The 24,285-nt window shown below is 45.7% G+C and overlaps 1 protein-coding gene across 2 annotated transcripts; it reads right to left on the minus strand.

Annotated features, from left to right (window-relative positions):
* Window positions 1-349: 349 nt before the first annotated feature.
* Window positions 350-23,293, minus strand: ELOA (elongin A). 2 transcript variants are annotated; one of them, XM_054011648.1, is made up of 11 exons: window positions 23,153-23,293; window positions 17,156-17,212; window positions 14,158-14,276; window positions 12,044-13,259; window positions 11,356-11,470; window positions 10,592-10,744; window positions 9,790-9,887; window positions 6,627-6,807; window positions 5,930-6,041; window positions 4,972-5,123; window positions 350-3,318 (listed from the first exon to the last, which is right to left on the minus strand). In XM_054011648.1, exons 1-11 carry the CDS (start codon window positions 23,222-23,224, stop codon window positions 3,257-3,259), a joined length of 2,337 nt encoding a protein of 778 aa, XP_053867623.1. In that variant the 5' UTR covers window positions 23,225-23,293; the 3' UTR covers window positions 350-3,256. The 2 variants fall into 2 exon arrangements, with proteins under 2 accessions (XP_053867623.1, XP_053867622.1); XM_054011647.1 differs by having other exon boundaries at window positions 10,592-10,747.
* Window positions 23,294-24,285: the final 992 nt, after the last annotated feature.

The following is a 24,285-nucleotide window of genomic DNA, read 5'->3' on the forward strand; positions in this document are numbered from 1 at the left end:
CTTATATTGCTTTAAAGGTGTTTTTAATATCAATTTATGATCCTTGGTTCAGGCTGTGGCAGATAAAGAGGAAAGGATCTGAAAACATGAGACAGAGACTTAGATGCTGTTGCAAGCCTAGGATTTCACACTTATTTGCCAAAGCTTTTCAGTTTCCATCCATCTATCTATAGCCTCTAGAGAACAAGGGACTTTTGAGAATGAAAAGTAAACAGGAAATAGGGCTGTCAGATTAAAGAAACAGCAAACTTCAGCTCATCAGCAATACCAAACAATCATACTTTCTAATTTGCTATTTCATTATGTTCAGTTATCACCCAGAGCCAGAAAGGAATAGACAGACACTGTCCAGTGTTTTGGCTTTTATTGAGACATGATTTTCTTCTTTTCATATAACTTATCTAATTAAAATATTAATCTCCGTAGTTACCACAAAAAAGTAACATAGAAAATTGTATATACAGAGTTGGGGACCAAAGTACAAATGCAAGTCAGCATAACTCTCCCTCCTGCCCACGTCACTCATTCCACCCAGCCAAAGCACTCAAGGGAGGTGGAGAAAGGTGTTGGGTCCTGGATGGTTTCTTTCCACACAGTATAGCACAGAAAATTGCACAAGTTTAACATGTTGAATGCTGGAAGAGATTGGAAACTGAGCAAGCAATTTTACTCTACAGTTGGCTTAGTTCATGTCTTACTAAAATAATTCCTCCCCCTCTGTAAAAAGCATTCCAATTCTTTCAGCCTGGGAGATTTAGTGTCTGACTGAAAAAAAGAGAGCACCTTGCAGGGGCGAGATGAATGTTGGTCTCATGTGAACAAGGATCTGCTCCTCATTGAGAAAGTGGATTGAAATATTATGGGATTAGAGGCAACAATATTTGTATTGTATCTTTCCCCACAAATCCACCTAACTAGGCTAAAATACTGACAGATGGCAGGGTCTGCAAAGAGAGAACTGGTTTTAATGGGATGATATACCCACTGCACAGCTAAAAGTAGTACCCACAGTCCAGACATGAATATCTAACTGTAATAATGCTAGGTAGCAATTTAATGGTGCCCGAGAGAATTCTCAGATTTACCCAAGGTTCTTTAACCGTGGCTCCACCGTGGCCCAGACACAGATGAGTCTTCCCTTTTCCCCACACCCCAAGTAAAAAACAGAAATAAATGGTAGCACAACAGTTGGCAGAAGATTATATATTGTTACCTAATTAAAAATACAGCAAATTAAATACAGCAAAATGCAAGAGCAAAAAGGCATTATTTTACAGCACAATACACACTGAAATGCTGCACAGGAACATGATTAAAGCGTCTGGGACTTTAACAAATTTACGGCACACAAGATTCTGAGAAAACTCTTCCAAGATCTTCAAAATTAAGAATTGGGGCTTCCATGATGTTCAAATGCCTAAGTAGACAGAACCCAAAGCATAAAGGGTTTTCTTCCCCCCCAAGTCATCTGTGGTATATACTTCACAGCAAAGTTCCCTCAGGCCAGCATACGCACCCAAGTCCACTTGTTCAGGGTATTCCAGTCAAGAAAATATGGTCATGCTGTTGGGCAGCTACCACCAAGAGCAGCAACCAGCCCTGCCTCCTTTCCTACAAGGAGAGCAGAATGTCCTCCAGAGTCAGAGACAGCAGTTGCATTTAGGAGCACTTCAAACGGGTCTTAGACCTGGACAGTTTCCATTTCCAGATCCAGTTACAGGGCCCATCGGATAGGCTTGATCCATCAACAGCAGGACAGGTTCCCTCAGAGCACTACCAGCTCTAACCCAGTCCAACCTCTGCCAGCAGTGCTCCAGGTAAACTTGCTTTCACATCTGTCGAGAGAGATTCAGTGCTTGTGCTGAACTGGGCGGCCATAAGAAGGATTTTATAACCTAGTGACTTCCTAGTAGTGTCGCTCACTTGAAACTGGGCCAGAAGCAGCTGCAGCCACAGTGAAATTCTGTTCATTTAACTGAAGTCACAGTCTCGGCATCCTTACCCATGACCACCTTCATGATGGAGTTTTGCTCCAAAGTCCCCTAGTTACTTTTCAGCAGAAGCTGCTCACTGAAAGGTAAAACCTCACCCCTCCCTTCCACAGCTGGGATTTTCCCCTCGGACATCGGGCGCAAATCGCCATGTGTTTTGAATTTGTATTGTAGAGTCTGCACCAACATAAGACAAGATTCACTTTCCCCATGAAGTGGTTTTACTTTAAAATAAAAAACACTACAGCTTTTGCTTTTTCCGGCAATAATTTACAGGGGAAAAGGCAGGATTTAAGTGCCAGCTTTTAGACTGGGAAAATCCTTTCCAATGCTGTGTGATGCTTGGGAAACTAGATAAAGCTGCTTCCTTCTGTTAAAAGAAATAAAACCAATTCCTTCATTGGTTTTGTTAAAATTGTTTTGGCTTCAAGAGTCTGAGACCGATCTAAAACCCAAAAGAGCGATTAAAATTTCAATTTCGGCACAGTGATATTTCTCCCCAAGAATTCTCGTGTTTTTCCAATAAGCTGAAGAAGAAGAAGAGAACAAACAGCGGGAGAAGGGATCTCAGCAGTTCTCAGAATTCCCACACAACAGTTTAAGCATCTGTACAAGGAGTTCAGAGAGGTTGAGAGCTGGGATTCATTAATATACACAACTGGAGAATGCTGCCTCAGACCCAACCCAGCCTGCTGAAGGACTGGTGAGCAGATTGGCCTCCAGCATTACCTGTCCCAGATAGGAGCTGACATGTAGTGGGCATGAAATCAAGGAAGAGGCTCCCATTGTAACAGCGTCCACATGGAGGGAAGGGGCTCCAACTCAAGTAATCGGGAAAGAGGCAGGGTCCTTCTACCAGGACTGGGCTGGGGGTGGGGAGGTGACATAATATCTGGGGGGAAATATTAATTAAAACCATTTTGTAAATTTATTAAGACGTTAAATAGCAACATCAGTCTCTGGACCTTCCCTTCTCAGCAGATACCAAGACTTCACATTTTCTGAAGGTTTTATAATTCTGAACATGGTGTTTTTGACAGAAATTGGAGGCAAGGCAGGGGAGGTAGAGAAAGGGACCGGAGGGCTGGCTTGAAAAATAGTGTGCTGTCATCCTTGTGCAGGTTTTTTAAGCCTCTCACAGCTGCTGCAGCCTCCATGGAGCATGTTGAGGAAAGGACTCGGTGCTCCTTGGGTGCCTTCCTTCCCCTCCACCTTCAATGCCACTCCCCCACAAGAGAGGAATTCCCATCTCTCTCCTGGGCAGCTTATCTTCGAGAGAACCTGTTTTTGAATGCTTTGATAGTCTTTGCCATCATGGGTGCAATTTCTGAAACGGAAAAAAACAGAAGAGTAGTGGTACAAAGAATCAGAAGAACATAGAACTGGTTACCTAGCTGCATCTCTCATGATCCCACTGGCATCCAAGTACACTTCTACCCCGGTATAACGTGACCAGATATAACACGAATTCGGATACAACACGGTAAAGCAGCACTCCGGGGAGGGGAGGCGAGGCTGCACACTCCGGCAGATCAAAGCAAGTTCGATATAACGCGGTTTCACCTATAATGCGGTAAGATTTTTTGGCTCCCGAGGACAGCGTTATATCGGGGTAGAGGTGTAGGACAACCCAACGTTGTCTCAGCCAATAGAATTGGCAGCTACATGGAGAAGACGTATTGGGATCTTCTATTTCAGCCCCAGGCCAGTAAAGAATTGCTCCCTACAATACATTCCCCGGTGCTTTATCCAGGCTAGTTTTATATGATTCAAGTTAGAGTCCTGCAAATCTGTGGATATCCGCTTTATATCCACGGACCATGTTTGCAGATCAGATGCGGATACAAATTTTGTATCTGTGCAGGGCTCTAATTCAAGCAATGGGGTTTTCACTGCCTCCTGGGAGGCTATGCCACGATCTGACCATCACTGGGAAAAGCCCGGCCCCAACATGGTGGAAAAGGGATTGAACTAACTAGGAGCCATACAGTCCAAGGTTCACCCATCCTCCCCGTACTAACTGCACAATATCAGCATCTTTTAGTGCTGCCTTTAAAAGAAAGGCTGGCCAGCATGCCAGAGGATTTTGAAGAACAGCTTTAAATTTTTGGGAGCATTCAAATCATGTGCCACCCTCAGAATTTTCCAAAGAGCAACAGACTTGTCAGCTCTGACTGACCAAGAACCTCATCTGGTCAACTAGGTCTTTCCACTGGTAACACGGCAAACCTCTGAAAGGCATTTACCCTCTTCATTTGTCGGCCATAAATCTAAGGTGCCTATCACTGTGGTATCTAAGCAACAAATGTACAGCAATGCTAGAAGTGGCCAGGGGGCTTTCAGCTCGCTATCTTACAGGCATCTGCCTTCTGCCAGTTCTTTTCTCTCCCCCCCCCCCCCCCCTCCTCTCCATGGTGAGCTACCCATCAAGGGAAGATTAACAAAAGTGGCGGGATTTGCATTTTAAGCTGAACATACTCAGGGCTGGGCTCAGTCCATGACCACAATCCAACAGACCTCACTTAAATCTGGGACTAAATTCCCAGTCTATTTTTGTTAACAGGTTTAGTGACGGCGCCTGCCACGGCTGAATATTTCAGACACCCAAGATATAAGAATTGATCCTTGCAAGACCCCTCGGAGACAGGTTGGTATCGTCAGTTTTACAGACCGGGAAACTGAGGAAGGGAAATTGACTTCCCCCGAGGTTGCCCAGCAAATATATGGCAGAGGTGGGTAATGAACCTAAGTCTCTATTCCCAATCCAATGCCTCCACCACAAGACCCTTTGCTGCAATTTGACCCATTTTTGTCACCCTTCCCTTTAACAGGAGAGTTGGAAAAGAAACACCCCTCTCTTGAGTCAGCCCCCTGCTAACCCTATATCAATCTCTTCCACGCATGATCAGTCAGTGGTTAAAGCTCATAGTAACAACAGCTAGAAATAACTACCACAGACAGTGATGCCTGCATCACTCACTCTTCACTGGTGGTTTCCTGGGGTCATAACCAGAGGTGGTGCTGCCTGGGGATGGACCAGAATGGGCACTGCTGGTGCTGGGCCCATCATAGGACTGCTCCTCCTCAGACTGGGCATAACTTCTACCGGGTGAGAACAGGACTGGTTTTATCCTGCAATTCAGAGAAATATGGAGGAGATACCAAGAGCTTCAATGATGGAACCAATTCATTTCCATGCCATGCGTGGGCAGGTGCTGAGTGGATACTCTTTTCTCTCTGTCCCAACCGCACAATTTACTGCACACCTGTGGTGGAACTCCACAGCAACAGGACTGAATTGCACTTATTACATTGCAAACAATTCATCTTCAGTGTCCAACGAACTGGGGATCATTTAGCCCCATTTCACAGCTTAGGAAACAGGGACAGAGATTATGTGATTTGCCCAAAGCTACAGAGTCAGTCAGTAGAGCACTGACTCCTAGTCCAGTGCTCAAACGTCAGACCAGGCCACTCTCAGCATTGTGTACAGCATCCCTACAAGTTCAATGGCTACCAAGTAACATTCCACAGATAGAGGGGACCTGAGAAGTTCCTTACCAGACCAGGCCTGTGCTGCAGGTTTCCAGTTTCTCCTGCCAGAACTGATGACCTAAGTTATTCCTGAAGCAAGCCAGGGAACTGGGAGAGCTTGAACTCAAGAGCTTGGCAGGTGAGATAGATGCTTGTCCATTGTTTTTAGACTTATACACATGCCATCGATTGCTACTGACTGACAAACCTCTCCCTCCCCTTTAGGGACAGAGAGAAGGATCTGAAGGGAGGGGGAATCTCCTTTCTCCTGTTCCCATCCCTCCAACCTCCATAAGACAGGAGGGATTCTTTGTGCTCAGGGGACAACCTGCTGGGTTTCTCCCACTGCCCAGCCCCCTAAGGAAAGGTCCTGACCAGACAGGTGGGGGAGGTTTAAGACTCACTTGATCTTCTCTGGTACAGCAGCTCCTCCAGTTCCAAATTTCTCTTGTCTCCTCCGCACATCCCGAGGGGGCTTTGCTGCTGAATTGACAAATGCCATCTTGGCCACTCTGCCTGCAGAGGGAGAGAACACACACCCTTTAGGATCCAGCCACAAGTGGGTCCTCTGAACTCACTGTCACAAAGCAGCGAGTCCACCTTCATGCTCTCTAGTGGAAGCACCGGCCACCACATCCTCACCCTTTCACTCCATTACATGGGGCAGAGTTCCCTCCCTGACCCTGTACCCCTCTGCTACCGAGCTTCATGCTTGAGAGAGGCCCCACTGATAGACCTGTGGACAGAGAATTTCAGAACAACCCTGGAGTGCCCTATCAATATACTTCAATCCCAACCTGGGGGAACGACCCTAAGAATGAAACGAGATTTCAGTTTCTGTGACCTCTGATGTCCCCGCAGGAAGGGACACTAGGCTGTTTTGCCATGGAACAAATCTCCTAGTAACTGAACTGAGGCCTGCAAAGTCATTTAAGTGGGACCATCATTCAGACAACAGTGCTTTGGGACAACTTCTAACCTGGGCCAGATTTGAACCAGCCACCTAGACAGCCAGCCCTTTCTTTTCACTCCAGCACGAAGAATCACAACCCACTCCATTCACCAGTCCGTCGCCCCTGCATCACCCAGTGCCTGCTTTACCTTTGGGTTTGTTGGCATGAGCTGAGCGGATGTTCTGTGTTAACATGAGCAATCGCTGTTCTCGGGCATCGTGGAGCCGAAGGTACATCTCCCTCCAGGACTCAAACTCTTCTGGCTTCTCCTTCTTGAAGTCCCGGACGCAGTGATTGTGCCACAGCTGATCAGTGTCCTCAATTAAAACCTGGAGATAGACCCGCGAGTTACCTCAGAGACAGTTTTCTGGGATCTCTCTGGAGAGCACAAACTCAGACCTTTAACCCATGTGCCACCTAGTGGCCCTCCTCCCTTCACATACCATCACCCCTAGTGCCATTAAGTAGTTCACAAGTCTAGCATGTCCCATCTACATGAATCACGCAGTGAGGGAATGACTCTTTTCAAGAGGTTCAGCTAGGTTCCCTATCACACTCAGCTCATCCCAGTTTAAAGGGCTGTGTCACACTGCCCTCCTGCCAATATCAGGCTGCAGGGACCTTCGGCAAAGGGCAGAATTTCACTGGAGCCTCAGTACCTAAGCCTATTCCCCCCCTATGGGGCAGTTACCTATTTCACATCACAAGTTCAGCACAGCAAAGGGCCAAAGCATTAGCCCAAAGGTTCGGTGTCAAAACCCCCTGTTGCCTTCTAAAAAGTAGAGCTAGAAACTTGGCCACAGCAAAGGAGGAGTCTATACAACTGGCTAGGCTCTTCTCAAATGAAAGAGCATCTGCTTTAATGCAAACCGCTCCTCCCGGCTGGATTCAGAAGTACCGTGATTAGCTTACGATGAGTTCCAGGCCAGATCCCACATTGGTCTTTACAGAGGGCATTCGCTATCCCTCTTACGTGGGGGAAATCATGGTGTGTAGCAGGGAAGCAGGCTGCTAATGTATTTTGCTCTCATGTTATCTTTGGTGGGCAGAGGAAAGAGAAGGAAGTGGTGGCATTTCTCTTTCCTCTGGCTCTCCCCTTGATTTACACTGGAGAGGTTCCCTCAGAGTGACCGTGGGTACCATCATGTGCTAGTATGAGCACAAGTGGATCCATCTTCAAGCCTCAGCTGCCTGTGCTGCAGTTAGTTGCCCTCACTAACAGACGTGGCAAGCAACACGCACTGCCGTAGGAGTGGTTAGGATGCACCAATCCCCCTCCTGAGATTAACCTAACCAGAGTAAACAAGGAGGCAGGACCTCAATACTACTTAGAAGGAAGTGGGGGATGCAAAAACCCATGACCAGGCTAGGGGTGCTACTGAAAGACATCTGGGACACCAGCTCAGCGCCCAGGGCTGGGAGCTCCGTCAGTCTCATTACCCACTCAGCAGCTGGGCCTGGTGCTACGAACAGTGGCTTCCTGCAGTGCAAAGCAACAATTAAGATTTTTCCCAGACAATCCACTGCCAAAGACCTGGGACCCAGCCAGCCGCATTTAGTTCAAAACCAGAACATTTCCAGCCTCATAAGGCACTTTCCCTATCAGACAGACCAGCAAGACTCTCCAGCTGGCATTCTGGACCTCTTGCTGTTAATGTTACTGCACACAGTCGGATTCACATGCAGCTCTGAGAAGCCAGCCACATGCTCCTAGCACAGTGAGGGTAAGCACCATGCTGGGAGGTAGCCTGGCAAACCACTGCCACTGAGGGAAAACCGATTTCAAGAGAGACAGGAGATGGCGGATGAGCCTGGGACCCAAACAAGGCTGATTTTAACAGTAACCCTTGGCCAGAAGCACCTCATCTGTGGGGTGGGATATCCTGGTGTGACAATGAGCCAGAAAGAGTTAAGCAACCAGCAGGCTAACGTGACCCAGATCAACCTTTAAGAGAATATTAGAGAAGAATTGAAATGGTACACAGGGCCATTTCTTGTAGATGGTTATCAAAGCCATGTTAGATAGGCCAGAGTGTTTAAAACTTTGTATTGTCAAAGAATTAGAAGTAAATGAATAGTATTTGTCTGTGTTTACCTATATCTATCTGTTAGAAACTTCACAATGTGATCTCATTAACTGGTAGATGATAAACTTCTCTTCCCATCTGTTACTATGTTCTATTAATTTAGAGATCAAAAGGGAATATTAATATTTAGATGAAACTTGGGTGTAATAATATCATGTCTATATTTCTCTTTGAAGTTTGTTGCAAACTGTCTATGAACTGCTTGGATGGATAATTAACTTATGCTGATGAATGCAACTAATTACTTGTGTATACATAGGAAATAGATTTTGCTTCAAAGCCACAATGTATAGTACCTATTCTTCACCCAAAGAATATCAGCTGTGCTGTCGGATGTCAAGAGGCTAGCGCAGCCTGTCAGAGATGTATACAAGAACTCTGGGGCCTGATCCTGTCATCTCAAGTCTGCCTGAACCTTATCAGGAGAGGTTTTGACTTGCCAGACTGGGAAGCTGAAGCCCTATCTGGAGTACCCTGCTATTTCTCAGGGAGAATATATACAGCCTCTGCACATGGACTGCCTGTTGTATATAACCAATGGAATTGATTCTGAAAGAACATTTTGCAACTCAGCAGCTCACCATCTCTACTATGAAACTGACCTAAGAACTTTATCATTATTCATACAGATATGACTCTTTTAACCATAATCACTTTCTTTTTAATAAATCTTAGTTTAGTTAATAAGTGGCTGTAAGCGTGTATTTGGGTAAAGTATGAAACATTCATTGACCTGGTGGGCAATACGTCTGATCCCTTGGGATTGGTAAAATTTTATATACGGTGAACAAGATTTTAAGTAATCCTCATATTTGACTTGACTGTCGGGTGAAGCCCAGGGCTGGATTGCTTTAAGGGAGCTGTATTTTTGGCTTCTGGGTAACCAGTAAGGTATTGCAGAAGCTGTTTTGGTGAATCTAATTATTAGAATAATCCACCAGTTTGGGGGATTGTCTGCCCTGATTGAGCAATCGCAGGGTGGCCCTTCCAGGCACCACAGTCACACCTGGAATACTGGCTGCTAATAGGGAAGCAAGGCTCGGTGGCAGGAGATAAATCGTGGCCAGAATGAAGAGTTAGGGGACCTCTCCCAAAGCCTTTCAGCCATGGTCCATGCCTTCTCATGAACGTTCTCCTCCCAGTGAGGACAGAATGTTATGCATGCATGGAAGTATCAGCATTCCCCTCCTGCCCAGCTCCCGCCTCTGAGTTGGAGACACCTACGTGATTACATTCCTCAATGCGGTACAGTTGATTAGGGGTGCATCTCTCCAATACTGGCTCCAACACCGAAAAAGGAACTCCACCGACTTCATAGATTGCTACAGGAGAGCGAGAGAGAGACACCGACAATGTTTATCTGACTCCTTTCAGCCTGAGGGAAAGTGTTTAACAGAGCTTACCGATAAACACATGGGTCATTGCGGCCACCATAGAAATGCAGAAGATCATGGCAGCTGTTGAATAGCTCACAGCAATACTACACAGCAGTTTAAAACAGGAAGGGAAGGAAAGGGGAATATACTGTATCCACCTGCTGCAGAGAGAATTTACAGGCAGCAAAATTTGAGCAAGTCATTGGGCCCAACAGCTCTCTTCCTGCAAAAGAGTGCTATGGGTAATCTTAACCATATGTGGTCACGTGTCACATCCCTAGTCAAGACCCCAATTCTACACCTTATTTCTAAGAGTGCAGTGCTCCCCAGAAGTAAGCTGGGGCATTGGTTCAGTACTGACACAGAGCACCCTCTACCAATTCCTGCAGCACTAGTGTTCCTTTGCGGTCTCCCATCCTAGTATTAGCCTATCCCATTCCTGCTTAGCTTGCTAAGTGATATGGCTGTAAAGTGTACAAAGCCAGGTGCTCCCTGGAGATAGAAAAGCAAGTTAACAACTCACTGCATTGCATGACCCCTATGAGTAGCATTCCACCGGTATTCAGAACTAGGCCAGCAGAAGCACAGAACTCTCCTCACACTGACAGTGGATGATTGCACCTTTAAAGCAAAGCGGGAGCGATACTCACAGTCAATATTGTTGTTGAGGACTCTGATGCACTGCTCGTATAGAGACATCATCTTGGGGAGGTAGGCAGATTTAGAGCCCGAATACACTTGCATCTTGGAATTCAGCCTGCGTCCTGTAAAGCCAGCCTCACCCTCCTCAATGGGCGAGGACACTGCTGTGATCAGATGACAGATGGGAAAGAAAAGAAATAAGACCAGCATCATGGTTTCACCTGAGCGGTAAAAGCATCTTGAACTGCAGAGCACGTCCTGAGCAATTATTGAGACAGATCAAGGTTAATACACCAGGCTCAGAGGCACATGAGTAGCCGGGTCAGCTGACCACTAATGTGACTGCAACCTCTTTACTTGTGCTTGAATTGAGTCATGCGCCAAAGGACAGATAATCAAAGCTCATGCTACAGAATAAGCCAACTGCTTCAGGGTCAGGAAGGACTCTCCCCCATCCCTCCCAAAATGTATGAAGTGGGGAGGAGGGGAGTCATCTTCCGCTGAAAGATCAGGTATTGGTCCCTGCCAGAGGCAGAACAGTGGCCCCTGAGTATATAAGGCCTTTCATCCCCTGAGCTTTGCACTGGTACTGAGGCTGGATAGAGAGAGGTCACACTAAGTTAATCACAAGGAGCTTTAATTCAAATGACATACTGGATTCTGCACACGGGGGTTAATCACAGCAATCTCTCCCTCCTCCCTTACCCCCACAAAGCACCCAAGGACTCTTCCAGTCCCAAAGATTCTGCCCCATCCCCTGACCAGCACATACTTTTCCTCTTTGTCTGGGAGAAGGTAATCAACTCGAGAGAGGGAAGTGGGCGATAATTGGCCTGAATTGCAGGCAAAGGGATATCTGGTAACGTTGGCATCACATCAATGGGGATCTGGAGGGAGAGAAAGCACAAAACTGAACAGAGATAGAAGAGGGAGAGAACATGCACAGAAGCTGGTAGATGTATTCACTGAAAACATTTTAATAACCCACATGACGATGATCAGCCTGCACCAGGGCATAGCCTCAGACTGAGATTTCAATCCTGTCCATGTTATCGGTGGACGAGCCCAAGGCAATTTCAGCACAGAACACAAGCATGAGCCTCCTAGCATCCCCGCATTCACTAACATGAGAGTCACTCATACCTGTATATGCTACAGAGTATTGTGCTCAACGGCCCTAGTAAGAAGCCAAGTGTGGGATGGATAATCCCACCCAACAGCAGAAATGTCACTCACAAGGAGGCATTACAGAATGTGGTCCCATGAAGTACCTGATGGGACATCCCTACGTATCAGGTTCCACAGAACACCAGCCTTATGCTAAATTCAGGATCTGAGATGGCAAAGAGGACATGAATTAATCCTAAGCACCTGCCAAGTAGGACAGAGCATGCCCGGTATGGAAGGTGGCACTTACCAATGCCACAGTTGGTTCATATTCAGACTCTCTGAGATCTTACCTTTTTCGGTTTGGATGTCCCAGATTGCTTCTTCTCTGCCCTTTTTTCGCTTGTCTGCTTGTGACTTGTATTCTTTCGGCTCGAGTCTGAGCTCTTGGTACTGGCTTTAGACCCATTTTGCTTGCCATGCCCTCTGTTTCTCTCAGGGGCTGGAGGAGCAGGGGGTTTAACCACCTTTTTCTTCTTTTTCTGGGGCTGGTCATAGCTGAGGTATGATTCAAAGGACATTTTAGGCTGCTCATATTCATCCTCCACTTCCACCTCACCAAAACCCGGTGAGAAAGCCACAGATTTTTTGTCTGAGTCAGAGGCTTTGGATTTGCCCTCAGTAGTCTTTAAGCTGCTAGAAAGCCCCTTCTCTTTGCTCCTGTTTGAGGAGTTACCCTCTAACTTCCGTTTCTCCCGATCCACGTTGGATAGCTCCAGGCTTAGCCTGGACTTTTCCAGTTTGGCTTTCTCAGAGTCCCGGTGTTTTTGCTTCTTATGGTTGTCAACAGCCTCCTCCAAGTGAGGTTGTGACTTTTCTTTCCTGGAGCCCCCACTTTCTCTGTTCTTCTCTCTCTTGGTGCCGTCTAAAGTCCTGAGCTTCTCCTTGCTGCCACCTGCTGAGGGAGCCTCTCGGACCTGCTCCTTGAAAGAGGACTTGTGCAGTCTTTCTGGGCTAAAGGCAGAGGTCCTCACCTCTCCCTTGGCGTCCAGTCGCTGCTTCTCCTTATGAGAGGACTTGTGCTCTTTGCTCCGAGTCAGGTTTCCTTTGTCTTGGGATTCGCTGGGATTCCTTTCATGGCTTCCCACCAGCTTGTCCTGAAAGCTGTGGCCTTTATTAGCTTTCCGATGAAACACTGTCTGCTCCACCTCTTGTTCCTCAGAGGCAGAGTGATCCATGTACAGTTCCTCAGGGCTCTCCCTCAGCTCAGGTGACAAAGCGTGTCCATAGTCCGAGTATTCCTGATCTGAGGAGTGCACTGGGGAAGCTCTGCCCCAGCCCTTGTCCTCCTCGCTGCCATAGCTGACGGCCTCATGGGCTCTCTCAGGCTCTGAATACCTTTTGGCCTTCTTCTCTCTGTAGTTTGGCTCACATGATTGGCTGCAGGAAGGCTGGAATGCTTCCGAGTAGTCCTGCTCAGCTTCCTCGTCCTCTTTTGGGGAAGGCTCTCGCTGCCGTTTCCTAGAGCTGCTTCTCTCATAGTCACGTTCTTCTGAATCAATGTTATTTCTAAGAGACAAAGACAACCCAATAGTTAGACAAAAATCCATCAACAAGAATAAACGGAGTGACTTCCTGAGGACAGTGTGGATGGGAACCAGGCACACAGAAGAATAAGAGCATCTGGAGGCTGAACATAGTAAAAACATTGATGATTCTTTCCTGCAAAAAGTTCGGGGCTTTAGTGGTAGTGTCTCCAGTACAGAAATCTCCAAGCCCTAACTTACCGGGACTGAAGATTTCCCAGCAATCTGGGAGAGAGCAAAGCAGCTGCCTCAAGACAGAGGAAGAATGCATGGGGCCATACTGGGCTACATTCTCCTAATTACACACACCAGCAGGCAGGGCTACAGCAACCATTACAATCCAATCTCTAGTACCACAGAGTCATGCATTAGGCCACAGAAGCGGTCAATTCAATCAGTCAATCCTTCTCCCTGGAGCCACAGCACTGTTCCTACAACACACTTGCTAGTATTAACCGAAGGGCTGAGTTTTCATAACAGCTGTTTTCACTGGCTCTCAGAAAGAGGATTTCCACTCTGCTTTGTGCCTATAGCTTCCTCTCTAGTGTTACAACATTAGGGAAGTGAGATTGTAGGGTTTGTCTCCTGCTTTTGTGAAGACATTTTCTAGGTGTCTAGAGTCACTCTCTCCATCACACTACCGTTTCCTGAAAGAAAAACGTTACTCCGACCTGAAACTGCAGTAGTCAGCAATTCTGTGGCCACCGTGGGCAGGAAACTTACCCCACAATGAGGTAAGCACCTCATGCAGAGTGATCACTCTGATGTTATGATGATTTTGAAGCCTAGCCTTATTTCCAGGGCCACAGAAACCTAGCACCACCTCCACTGGGAGATTTACTGCAACTTATCCAGCGAGACAAATGGACAAGCTAGCTTACCGCTCTACTTCTTGAGGGACTGGCACCAGCTTCTTCCATCTGGCTACTAAGTTCTTGGCAAAGTCTCCCACCAGCTCATGTTTCCGTAAGCCATTCACAGTCTTCCCAACACCAGTCTCCTGCAAGAAAGATGCAAGACATCAGCTGATCTCCACAAACCAGTCAACATTCTCAGCACAGGTCATCTAAAAACAGGTTTGTCAAAGTCAAACTCCCAGATCCGCTTCATTACCCAGAACCCTCTTCAAGTTAACAGCCTCAAGAAAGCTAGACTAAATTTAACCATTTCAATGCTACCTAACGTACCAGATACACAAGCAAAGTGTGCTTCTATTGCATCATCAGCTTCCAATTTGGCAACAGAAAGTGAGCAGCCGCAGCAAGAGCTCACACCAGGCCATGTTAGAGTTGCTATGAAACTTTTTTTTAACTAAAAGGGTTTAAATAAAAAGATCTGGAATTCCACCAAGCTCCAATGATAGCTTCAGGAGGGGAGCAGCAACAAACAAATGCAAACTCAACTAGTCTGTTTTCAAGCAAACACCCTTAAAAAAATATACGATAAGCAGAATGGTTTCGCTCAAATTTGTTCCAGGAGGTGTCAGTGTTTAAGAACATAGAACGCAACTCTCATCAACCATTCCAAGAATGCTGATGACATCACCATAGTGCAACAGACAGAGGGCCAAACCAACTGATTGTTTAGGGTAGGAGTTGTACCAGACTTGTGCTCAATATTTTAGTAAGGAGAAAGAAATTCACATTCAGTTGATGGTGATGAGTCGGGAATGTTCCATCACAGTGCTAGGAGATCATCTGTCAGTAAGCCACAGGAAAAAGGGTCATGACCACTTTCAGATATTTATCGATTTTAAGTAGGGCTTTCAACCGATTAAAAAAAGTACAGTAATGCAATCTCTTTATCATGAAAGTTGAACGTACAAAAAAACTGCATTCAAAAATCAAACAAGGTAAAACTTTAGAGCCTACAAGTCCACTCAGTCCTACTTCTTGTTCAGACAATCGCTCAGACAAACACGTTTGTTTTCATTTGCAGGAGATAGCTGCCCTCTTCTTGTTTACAATGTCACCTGAAAGTGAGAACAAGCATTTGCATTGTGCCGCTGTAGCCGGTGTCATAAGATATTTACACACCAAATGCGCTAAAGCTTCTTATGTCCCTTCATGTTTCAACCACCATGCATCCATGCTGATGATGGGTTCTACTTGATAACAATCCAAAGCAATGCAGACCGACGCATGTTCATTTTCATCATCAGAGTCAGATGCCACCAGCAGAAGGTTGATTTTCTTTTTTGGTGGTTCGGGTTCTGTAGTTTCCACATCGGAGTGCTGCTCTTTTAAGACTTCTGAAAGTATGCTCCGCAGTTCGCCCCTCTCAGATTTTGGAAAGCACTTCAGATTCTTAAACCTTGGGTCAAATGCTGTAGCTATCTTTAGAAATTGCACATTGGTATCTTCTTTGCGTTTTGTCAAATCTGCAGTGAAAGTGTTCTTAAAGTGAACAACATGTGCTGAGTTATCATCCGAGACTGCTATAACATGAAATATATGGCAGAATGTGGGTAAAACAGAGCAGGCGACATACTATTCTCCCCCAAGGAGTTCAGCCAAAATTATAATAAACGCATTATTTTTTTTAAATGAGCGCCACCAGCATGGAAGCATGTCCTATGGAATGGTGGCCGAAGCATGAAGGGGCATATGAATGTTTAGCATATTTGGCACGTAAATACCTTGCAATGTCAGCTACAAAAGTGCCATGCGAACACCTGTTCTCACTTTCAGGTGACACTGCTTCCTGCTTCTTATTTACAATATCTCCCGTAAATGTAAGCCAACTTGTTTGTCTGAGCGATTGGCTGAACAAGAAGCAGGACTGAGTGGACTTGTAGGCTCTAAAGTTTTACATTGTTTTGGTTTTGAGTGCAGTTACCTAACCAAAAAAAAAAAAAAAAAAAACACCCTACATTTGTAAGTTGCTCTTTCACAATAAAGAGATTGCACTACAGTACTTGAATGAGTGGAATTGAAACATACTATTTCTTTTATCATTTTTTACAGTGCAAATATTTGTAACAGAAATAACATAAAGTGAGCACTCTACACTTTGTATTCTGCATTGTTATTGAAATCAATACATTTGAAAAAGTAGAAAAACATCCACAAATATTTAATAAATTTCCATTGGTATTCTATTGTTTAACAGTGCGATTAAAACTGCGATCAATCGTAAATATTTTTTTTAATTGTGATTAATTTTTTTAAGTTAGTCACGTGAGTTAACTGCTATTAATCAACAGCCCTAATTTTAAGGTCTTGAGGCCATCATGATAATCTAGTCTGAACCTCCTGTACAACAGGCCAATAGAAACCACCCAGGGATTCCAGCATTGAGCCCAATAACTTGTGGTTGAACTAGATCATCTGTTTTAGAAAGAGATCCAATCTTGATTTAATGACTCCAGGTGATGAAGTATTCATCACATTCCTTGGTAATCCATTGCAACGGTTGATCACTTTCAATTTACACCTTGTTTCCAATTTGATGCTGATTTCAGCTTCACTTGTCTTTAGAGTCTACACTGGCTAGTCTAAACTGGCAATGCTAGAGCGCTGCCACAGCAGTGCTTTAACGTGGCTTGCGTGGACGCGGCAGAGCTCTGGGAGAGAGCTCTCCCGGCGTGCTAAAAAAACCCACCTCCACGAGGGGCATAACTATCAGCGCTGGTGCACTGTCTACACTGGCGCTTTGCAGCGCTGAAACTTGCTGCGCTCAGCGGGGTGTTTTTTCACACCCCTGAGCGAGAAAGTTGCAGTGCTGTAAATTGCCAGTGTAGACAAGCCCTACATGGCATTTTCCACAAGAACTGAGTGTTAGCCCCAATATCCCGATCACATTTCAATTTCAGGAGACATTTTGTTATTCTGTTCCATGAAGGGTACTGTAAAAATAGAAGATTGTTATAGTTCTTACCACAAGGATGTCAACCGTGATAGGCAACTCAGAAAGTCTCTTCAGGCTTTTCAGCAGCTGCAGAGACAACAAGGAAAGTGTTCAGATTTATCATACTAATCACATACTGAGATTAGAAAGGAAGAAAATTCTGCACTGTATGGGAGCTTGCTCGAGATGTCTGAGCAGCAAACGTCTCTTAACTCATATCCACAAGCAGCTATTATCTGACTTCAGATCAAGCTACTAAGGTGGTGAACATGTAGAGGACCGATTCAAAGAAATGTAACGTTTTGTTGCAGAAAGAGAGGGGAAGTCTGCAAGACAGCAGCACTGGGTAATTTGCACTGCTGTCATTTGAGACTCTCAAAGTGCATTAAGCCTTAACACTTCTGTGAAGTCTTCTCTCCATTTTACTCATGCGGAACGGAGGCACCAATTATATTATCTAGAATCACACAGCAAGTTTGTAAAAGGGCTCGATACAAAACCCAGGGCCAGCATTTTCAGAAGTGTCTAGTGATTTTTGATGCCCACCTTGAGATCTCTTAAAGGGCACTTTAAAAACGTGCCTGAGCACCCCCCTCCAAGAATCAGGCCCCTTTCAAAAGTCTCAGTGTTCAGCATCTAAAACTGAGGCACTATCATAGCACCTATACACTCCCATCATAGCTCAGCGCTCAGTTGTGTTGTGTGCCATACAAACACAAAATATGACAACATCCATGACCCAGAAGCACTTACCTTTAAAATTAACGTTAATTTTGGGGTGTAATTAGACATTCTACTAATCTCAGCCATTAGAAGTACCCTTCCAGTGCCAGATTATAAAAGTTATACATTGATCATTGAACAAATGTGTTTTGATATATATTTGAAAGATGCTTTGACTTTACAAAACTTAACATAAGGAAGGCAGGAGTTCATCTATCCTAAAGAACTAATGGGATGGCTTCTGCTCACTGCAGAGGGCTGATCACCACTTCTCCATGTTTCATTTAAGGTTTAGTTACCATGGCTGAAGGTTAATTTTTCTGTTGGCCTCAAAGTATTTAAACCAACCATGGCTTTTTAGCACTGTTGTTCTAAAATACTGAAGGGGACAATGAATTATCCCACATGTGCTCCAACAATAATTAACTGATTCTTAAATTCACCCTACCTGCAACCCCACCCAGTGTATATATGCAGGTGAAGGAATCCCATCGGATCATGAGGTCTGGAGCCTGGATATCAAGCATTGGGATGGAAACTATACCTCCATTTTTGACTGATAGAAGGATTTACATCAAGGAGACCAATCATCTTCTCTCCCAAAATATGGACGAGAAAGGTGACCTGCACTCCTTTCAGATCGTTTAGGTTGCTGCTAATTAAGAAGCAGGTGCTACTGTTGAGTAACAATGTTCCTTCTTCCTTCACCCCAGCTCTATTACCATGATACTCCTCAACAGATAGTTTGGGGAAACAAGGGCCTACTGAGCCGTCTGGTGCTGCTCCACACAAGGATCTCTGACAAAACTGGCACCAACACGGCAGGTCAAGTTTGCATCTCACATTTGATGGCCTAGAAATAAGTGCAACCAAGAACAGTAACCAGCCCTCTTGTAGATCACGGCAACGTAACAAGATACTCTAATCACTCCATCTAGTTACAGAGAAGACAATATTTTTTAAAGGGTCCAAAGTAAATCAGATAGGAAGCTGCCATCTTGACAGTTTGAGTACGACATGGGGAATGCATCTCCCATTGGAATGAGCTCTGCATTCCTTAAGGCAGTGGTGGAAAACCTGCAGGAAGCGTCAGCCAGCATGTCCCTGTGGCCCATGCCACTTCCCTCAGCTCCCATTGGCCGGGAATGGTGAACTGCGGCCACTGGGAGCTGCGGGCAGCTGTGCAAATGTAAAAAACTGTTTGGCAGCCCGCCAGCAGATTACCCTGATGGGCTGCGTGCGGCTCATGGGCCGCAGGTTGCCCACCACTGCCTTAAGGTCTACATCAGAGGGCTCCTGCTGAGAAGGACCTGTTCAATTGCAGTGTCAGCTAAGGGTACATCTACACTGGAAACTTCAAAGCGCTGCTGCGGAAACACTCAGACTTGCTGCGCTCAGGAGGGTGATTTTTCACACCCCTGAGCCAGCAAGTCAGAGCGCTATAAAATGTAAGTGTAGACAAGCCCTAAGACACCAATCTCAGTTAAGGAATCATGGCAAATTATAGATGGAGAGATACTGGAACCATTCAGACAATTGCTTGGACATTTAGGATTGTTCCCCATTGTACATTTCCTAGAGGTTTGGCCTATCTAATTTCAAACCTCTCAGGCAATGGAACATCCACCACTTTCATGGGGAGACTATTCAGACACCTAGAAGATCCCACGATTAGGAAGTTTTCCCTTTATATTTACTCCAAGTTTTCTAATGATACTTTCTTGCAGCATCCTAAGCAATTCCTCTCACTCCTTGGTTATTTGTAGCTTTTAGGGCCCTGTCTTGATGAGCAGGAAGGGTGCATTTTTCAATCAAGTTAGTTTAACATGCTTGGAAAGCCTCCTGTGTTAAGATTTGAGCTTAGCATGATTGAAAACCCCTAACACGAATCGATATAACAATTGAATCACATCCCTCTTTGCCCATCAAGGCAGTTTTCATTTCACTAAGCTTTCAATGTGTGCATATATAAATATACGTTACATGCTGTTTTCATAATCTGTAATTCAGCAGGTTTTCCGGATGAGTTGCAAACTTTTAAATGAACACTGTCAGACAAGACTTTCTTTTGGTTACTTCTGTCGCCAACAGCACCTTAGGGTACGTTCACAATACTGACATAGCCCAATAGTGCAGACGAAGCCTACGCCAACACAACGGGTTTATCTGTTGGTATAGGAACACCACTTCCTTGAAGTTAGCTCTGTCGACCGAAACCCTCTTTCATGACACGGCAGCATCTATCATGGGGGTGATGTCAGCATAGCTATGACTGACAGGGTGTATTTTTCCTTGACAGCCCTGATCGATATAGCTATGCCAACATAACTTTTCAGTGTAGGCCAAGCCTTAGGTTGCTAAAATGGTTGTCTGTAATAGTCTAACTCACTGATCACTATATACACATTATTTGCTTATGTATTACTGTCCAACGAGAATGGACAGACTGCAAGACCTCTGCAGCAGGAACACCATATTCAGGTGTGTTTTTACAGCACAATTGTGGCCTTTAGGTACCACAAAACAAAACAAAAAGAGTTTCACTTCCCAAGTCTCATGCCCTACCACAACACTGCTGTTGAAAACGTGTGGAGAATGTTTAAACAAAACTTTCGGATTATTTGCTTAATAAACTTGAGCCTAATCTAGCAGGTACCCACCTATGAAGTAGTACTGTGAAGCACCATATTGTTTATTTTAACTGCTCATTTTCCTTTTTAAATGTTTTTTAAATAACTAGACCATTGCAATGCTGACGAGGCAAGTATATTTCAGATTATTGGAGCATAGCCTGGTCCCATTCTCTTCAACAACATTTTATGTTGCTTGTATGTTCCCGTCTCTCCTTTCAGCAGAAAACAAGCAGTTTTGAAGTGACACAAAATACACAATACAGCTCCAGTCTAACTATTTTAGAGTTTTCACCCCTTCCACTGGAAAATATGATTGCTTCCAACCCATGACAACAGCATCCAAAGTCTCCCACGGAGTGCTCCGTGCCAGCACTCTGAGGTTGTCCCAAAAATAATATTAATACTTAGCACTTTTCAGGAGTAGAACTCAGAGAACTTTACAAAAGTGGATAAACATTATTATTCCCATATTATAGATAAGCTGGGCCACCAGCCAGTAACCAGATGTTTCAGAAAATGGTCCAAGAAACTTTGAGCTGGACAACGATGTCTCAGTTTCCCGATTTGTAAAATAGAGATAATACTCTCAGAAAGGTGTTTTGAGGATTAATGTTACTAACACCCTGAAACTATGAGTGCTATGAAAAGTGTATCGCATGTTAACTCCAGACAGAAACAACAAGAAAATAAATCCCTTAAAAATGCAGTTTTCTCACTGATGCATGTGCACAAAAAGAGATCTAACCCATAACGACCATGAGTAATACCTTGCAATGCCAAAATGAGTTGTCTCACACAGTAGATTGTGTAGATCTTCATAGTATAAACTTACCTCTCCTTTCTGACATGATTTGATGAGCAGTGAAATAGTTAAACCTTCAAGTCTCAGTATCAGCTATCCTTGAGCATCTGCGTTAGCACTCGGAGATGAGTAGGACAGTTCATTTCTCTCAGAGTTAAGGCTGTTTTACTCAGTTTCTTGAGCCAATTAGTTTAAAAGAAGATTTAATTCTCCCAGTGCAAAATTTGTGTGTAGACCAGCACTTACTGTTTTAGGTTTTGCAGATGCAGAAAACATAAAAACCATGAACCAAGTGCATGCATTTCCACAATAACAGACAGAGACTTCCCCCACCCTGATCCTGCCCCTCCAACGAAAACTTGGATTCTGGAGAACAAGGTAACAGCATAAGTGAGGTGCCAGTACACAGGGTCAGTCAGAGTCCTGCATTTACAGGTGGAGAAGAGGCACAGAAGCCTTGTCTATAGCAGGAATTATCAACTGTTGACAATGGGAGCCAGCAATGGGTACAGCTGAATTGGTGCTAAACACAGTTTAACTGCAAGGACAGATCAGAGTGAACTGAGTTCCCCAACTGTTGCTGACAACGGATGTCTGCAACATAATTTTCCTAGTGGAGACAAAGCTACACAGGCTAAACAACTTGCCAGAGAACAGAGAGGGAGTCTCCAAGTCAGAGCCAGAATTAGAACCCAGGAGCTTTAGGCTTCCAGTTCAGGCCACGACTCTCTAGAAAGCAGAGCCCACCATGGCTTAAATGAAATTGCTTTAAATTCCCCTGAGCAGCATCAGCCGAACAGCCAAAGCTTTGGTTTACTGTTGCCTTTCACTATGATCACATCCAGAATATTACATTAGGAATGATGGGTTTCCACCATAACTCTCAGCATCACTGGGGAAGGACCAGCTGTACCTTCCAGAAACAAACTCCCTCACCAGATCTATGTTATTTGTTTCACTAACTACAGTCCATATCTTGACATAAAAAACAGCCACACATACAGAATAACCCATCCCAGAGGGGCAGGTATTCCCCTCAGAGTCCATTCTGAAATCCTGTTGAATATATTCCTTGTTTAAGAGTATTTTTGTAGGACGCAAGTTAGGGGCCCAGATGTCTCCAGAGCCTATTTATCTGGTTAGGGCCTGAATATGGACCCCTTAAAAATATTGCAAGCATACTCAGGAGCGCTGCTGCAACTTCCCCACTGCTTGGCACATACTAAACCACTTGTGCATTCAAACACATGTAGCCCACAGAAGGGTCACCCCCAGCAGGACCGCCCCCACTGCGATATCCCCCAGACCCAACTCCTCTCAGTCAGTTCCTCTTCCAAAGCCCCCTTTCCTAGAGCCTTTCCTGGCCCTCTCCCCATATGTTCCCTATAGCTCCCCCTGAAGTCTTCTCAGGAGCTGAGCCAGCCCCCTTCCCTCGATCCCTTCTCCCCACATCCCCAGCCTGGGACCCAGGAAGGTGGACCTCCACTGATCCCCTGGGGCCCTGGAATGGGACCCCAGCCCGCCTTCTACCCTCACAGCAGCCCTTAGAGGAGAGCTCAGAAACTGTCCCTCCCCCGGATCCCTGCCCCCAATGACCCTTGGAATGCCCCCCAACCCTCCCTCTTCTGGATCCCTGACCCCCCTTTGCCCCGTGGCCCTTGGAAGGGCCCCCCAACCCTCCCGCCCCTGGATCCTCTGACTGGCAGTGGCCCTCGGACGGCCCCTCACTCCCCGGGGTTCGCCTCAGTTCGGGGTATTCGCGGGGGGCCCGTGCCCTGCCGCCCCGACACGCGCCGGAGGGGGCCCTGGCACTCGCAGCCCCCCAGCCCGCCTCCCGCCCACACGGCCCCCTCCCGTCGGCGCCGTTACCTTCTTGGGTTCCGAACTGCCCGAGAGTCGCGACTGCAGCTTCCCCACAACTTCCAGCACCGATTCCGCCATTTTTACTGCTGGAGAGGCCTCCGTGGCGGAAACGGCTTCACCGCCCACCGACAACACTGAGCTTCCCCGTCCCCCGCCGCCATCTTCGCTCCTGGCAGGAAACGGAAACCAGACGTCTGGTCAACAGCCAGTCGCCATCCTGGGTGCTGGCAAGGAAGCTACTGCGCCGAGAGGGGTCAGCCGCCATTTTGGATACTGGCAATAAGCTTCTGTAGTGACAGGAGACGCTGCCATCTTGGATATTGGCAAGAAGCGTCTGTGCTTAGGGGCAACCGCCATCTTGGTTGCTGGCAAGAGGCTTGTCTACCGCCATGGGCCACTGAGAGCCAGCTACCCCCTTTCTACTGGTGTTTCAGTGGCTCCCTCTCAAACCCAACTGAGTTCACTGGGGACTATAAAGACAGGTGCCATCCCTCATACCCGTATCGACTGGGGCACCAGGAGGCCCATATCTGCACTGCTGCCCCCGTGCCATGTCAGAGACTGAGTTGCCATGGCACCGCTACACGGTGACACCCAGGGACCCCCTGCGAGTTATTCCTGATAGTGCGGTTCCCCCCACACACACAGTCTGGGGAGAGGTGGAGACGGGGGCGTTGTGTAATGTCTCATAATGACCCCATGGCTCGGCAGGCACAGGGATCACTACATACAGGCTTGGCAGACTTCAATTGTTTTCATCATTTTGACAGAGAGCGTCAATACTCATTTTTAAACATTTTAATTAGATTTTAATCTATTTAAATTTTCACATTTGTGGGAAATTTGGGGGTGGGGGGAGGGGAAAGGAATACCAGATAGTAATTATTTCCTGACAGTCGGTGCTGAGATTCAACAAGTTGAAACTTTATAACTGTTAAAACACAAAGTGTTAACATCGTGTGTCAAAATACACAAAGTAAAGATCCTGAACTCAAACGCTAATAAGCTCTCAAACAGCATTTTTTCTTACTTGGCCTACCTGTACATTGGAATTATTATCAATAGAAATAGTTTTTCATCGATTTGTGTGTGTATGGTGAAATTGACATTTACCAACATTTACTGATAAAAATCTAATC

The sequence above is a fragment of the Malaclemys terrapin genome, chromosome 22 (assembly GCF_027887155.1).
Source record: "Malaclemys terrapin pileata isolate rMalTer1 chromosome 22, rMalTer1.hap1, whole genome shotgun sequence".
Taxonomy (NCBI): Eukaryota; Metazoa; Chordata; order Testudines; family Emydidae; genus Malaclemys; species Malaclemys terrapin.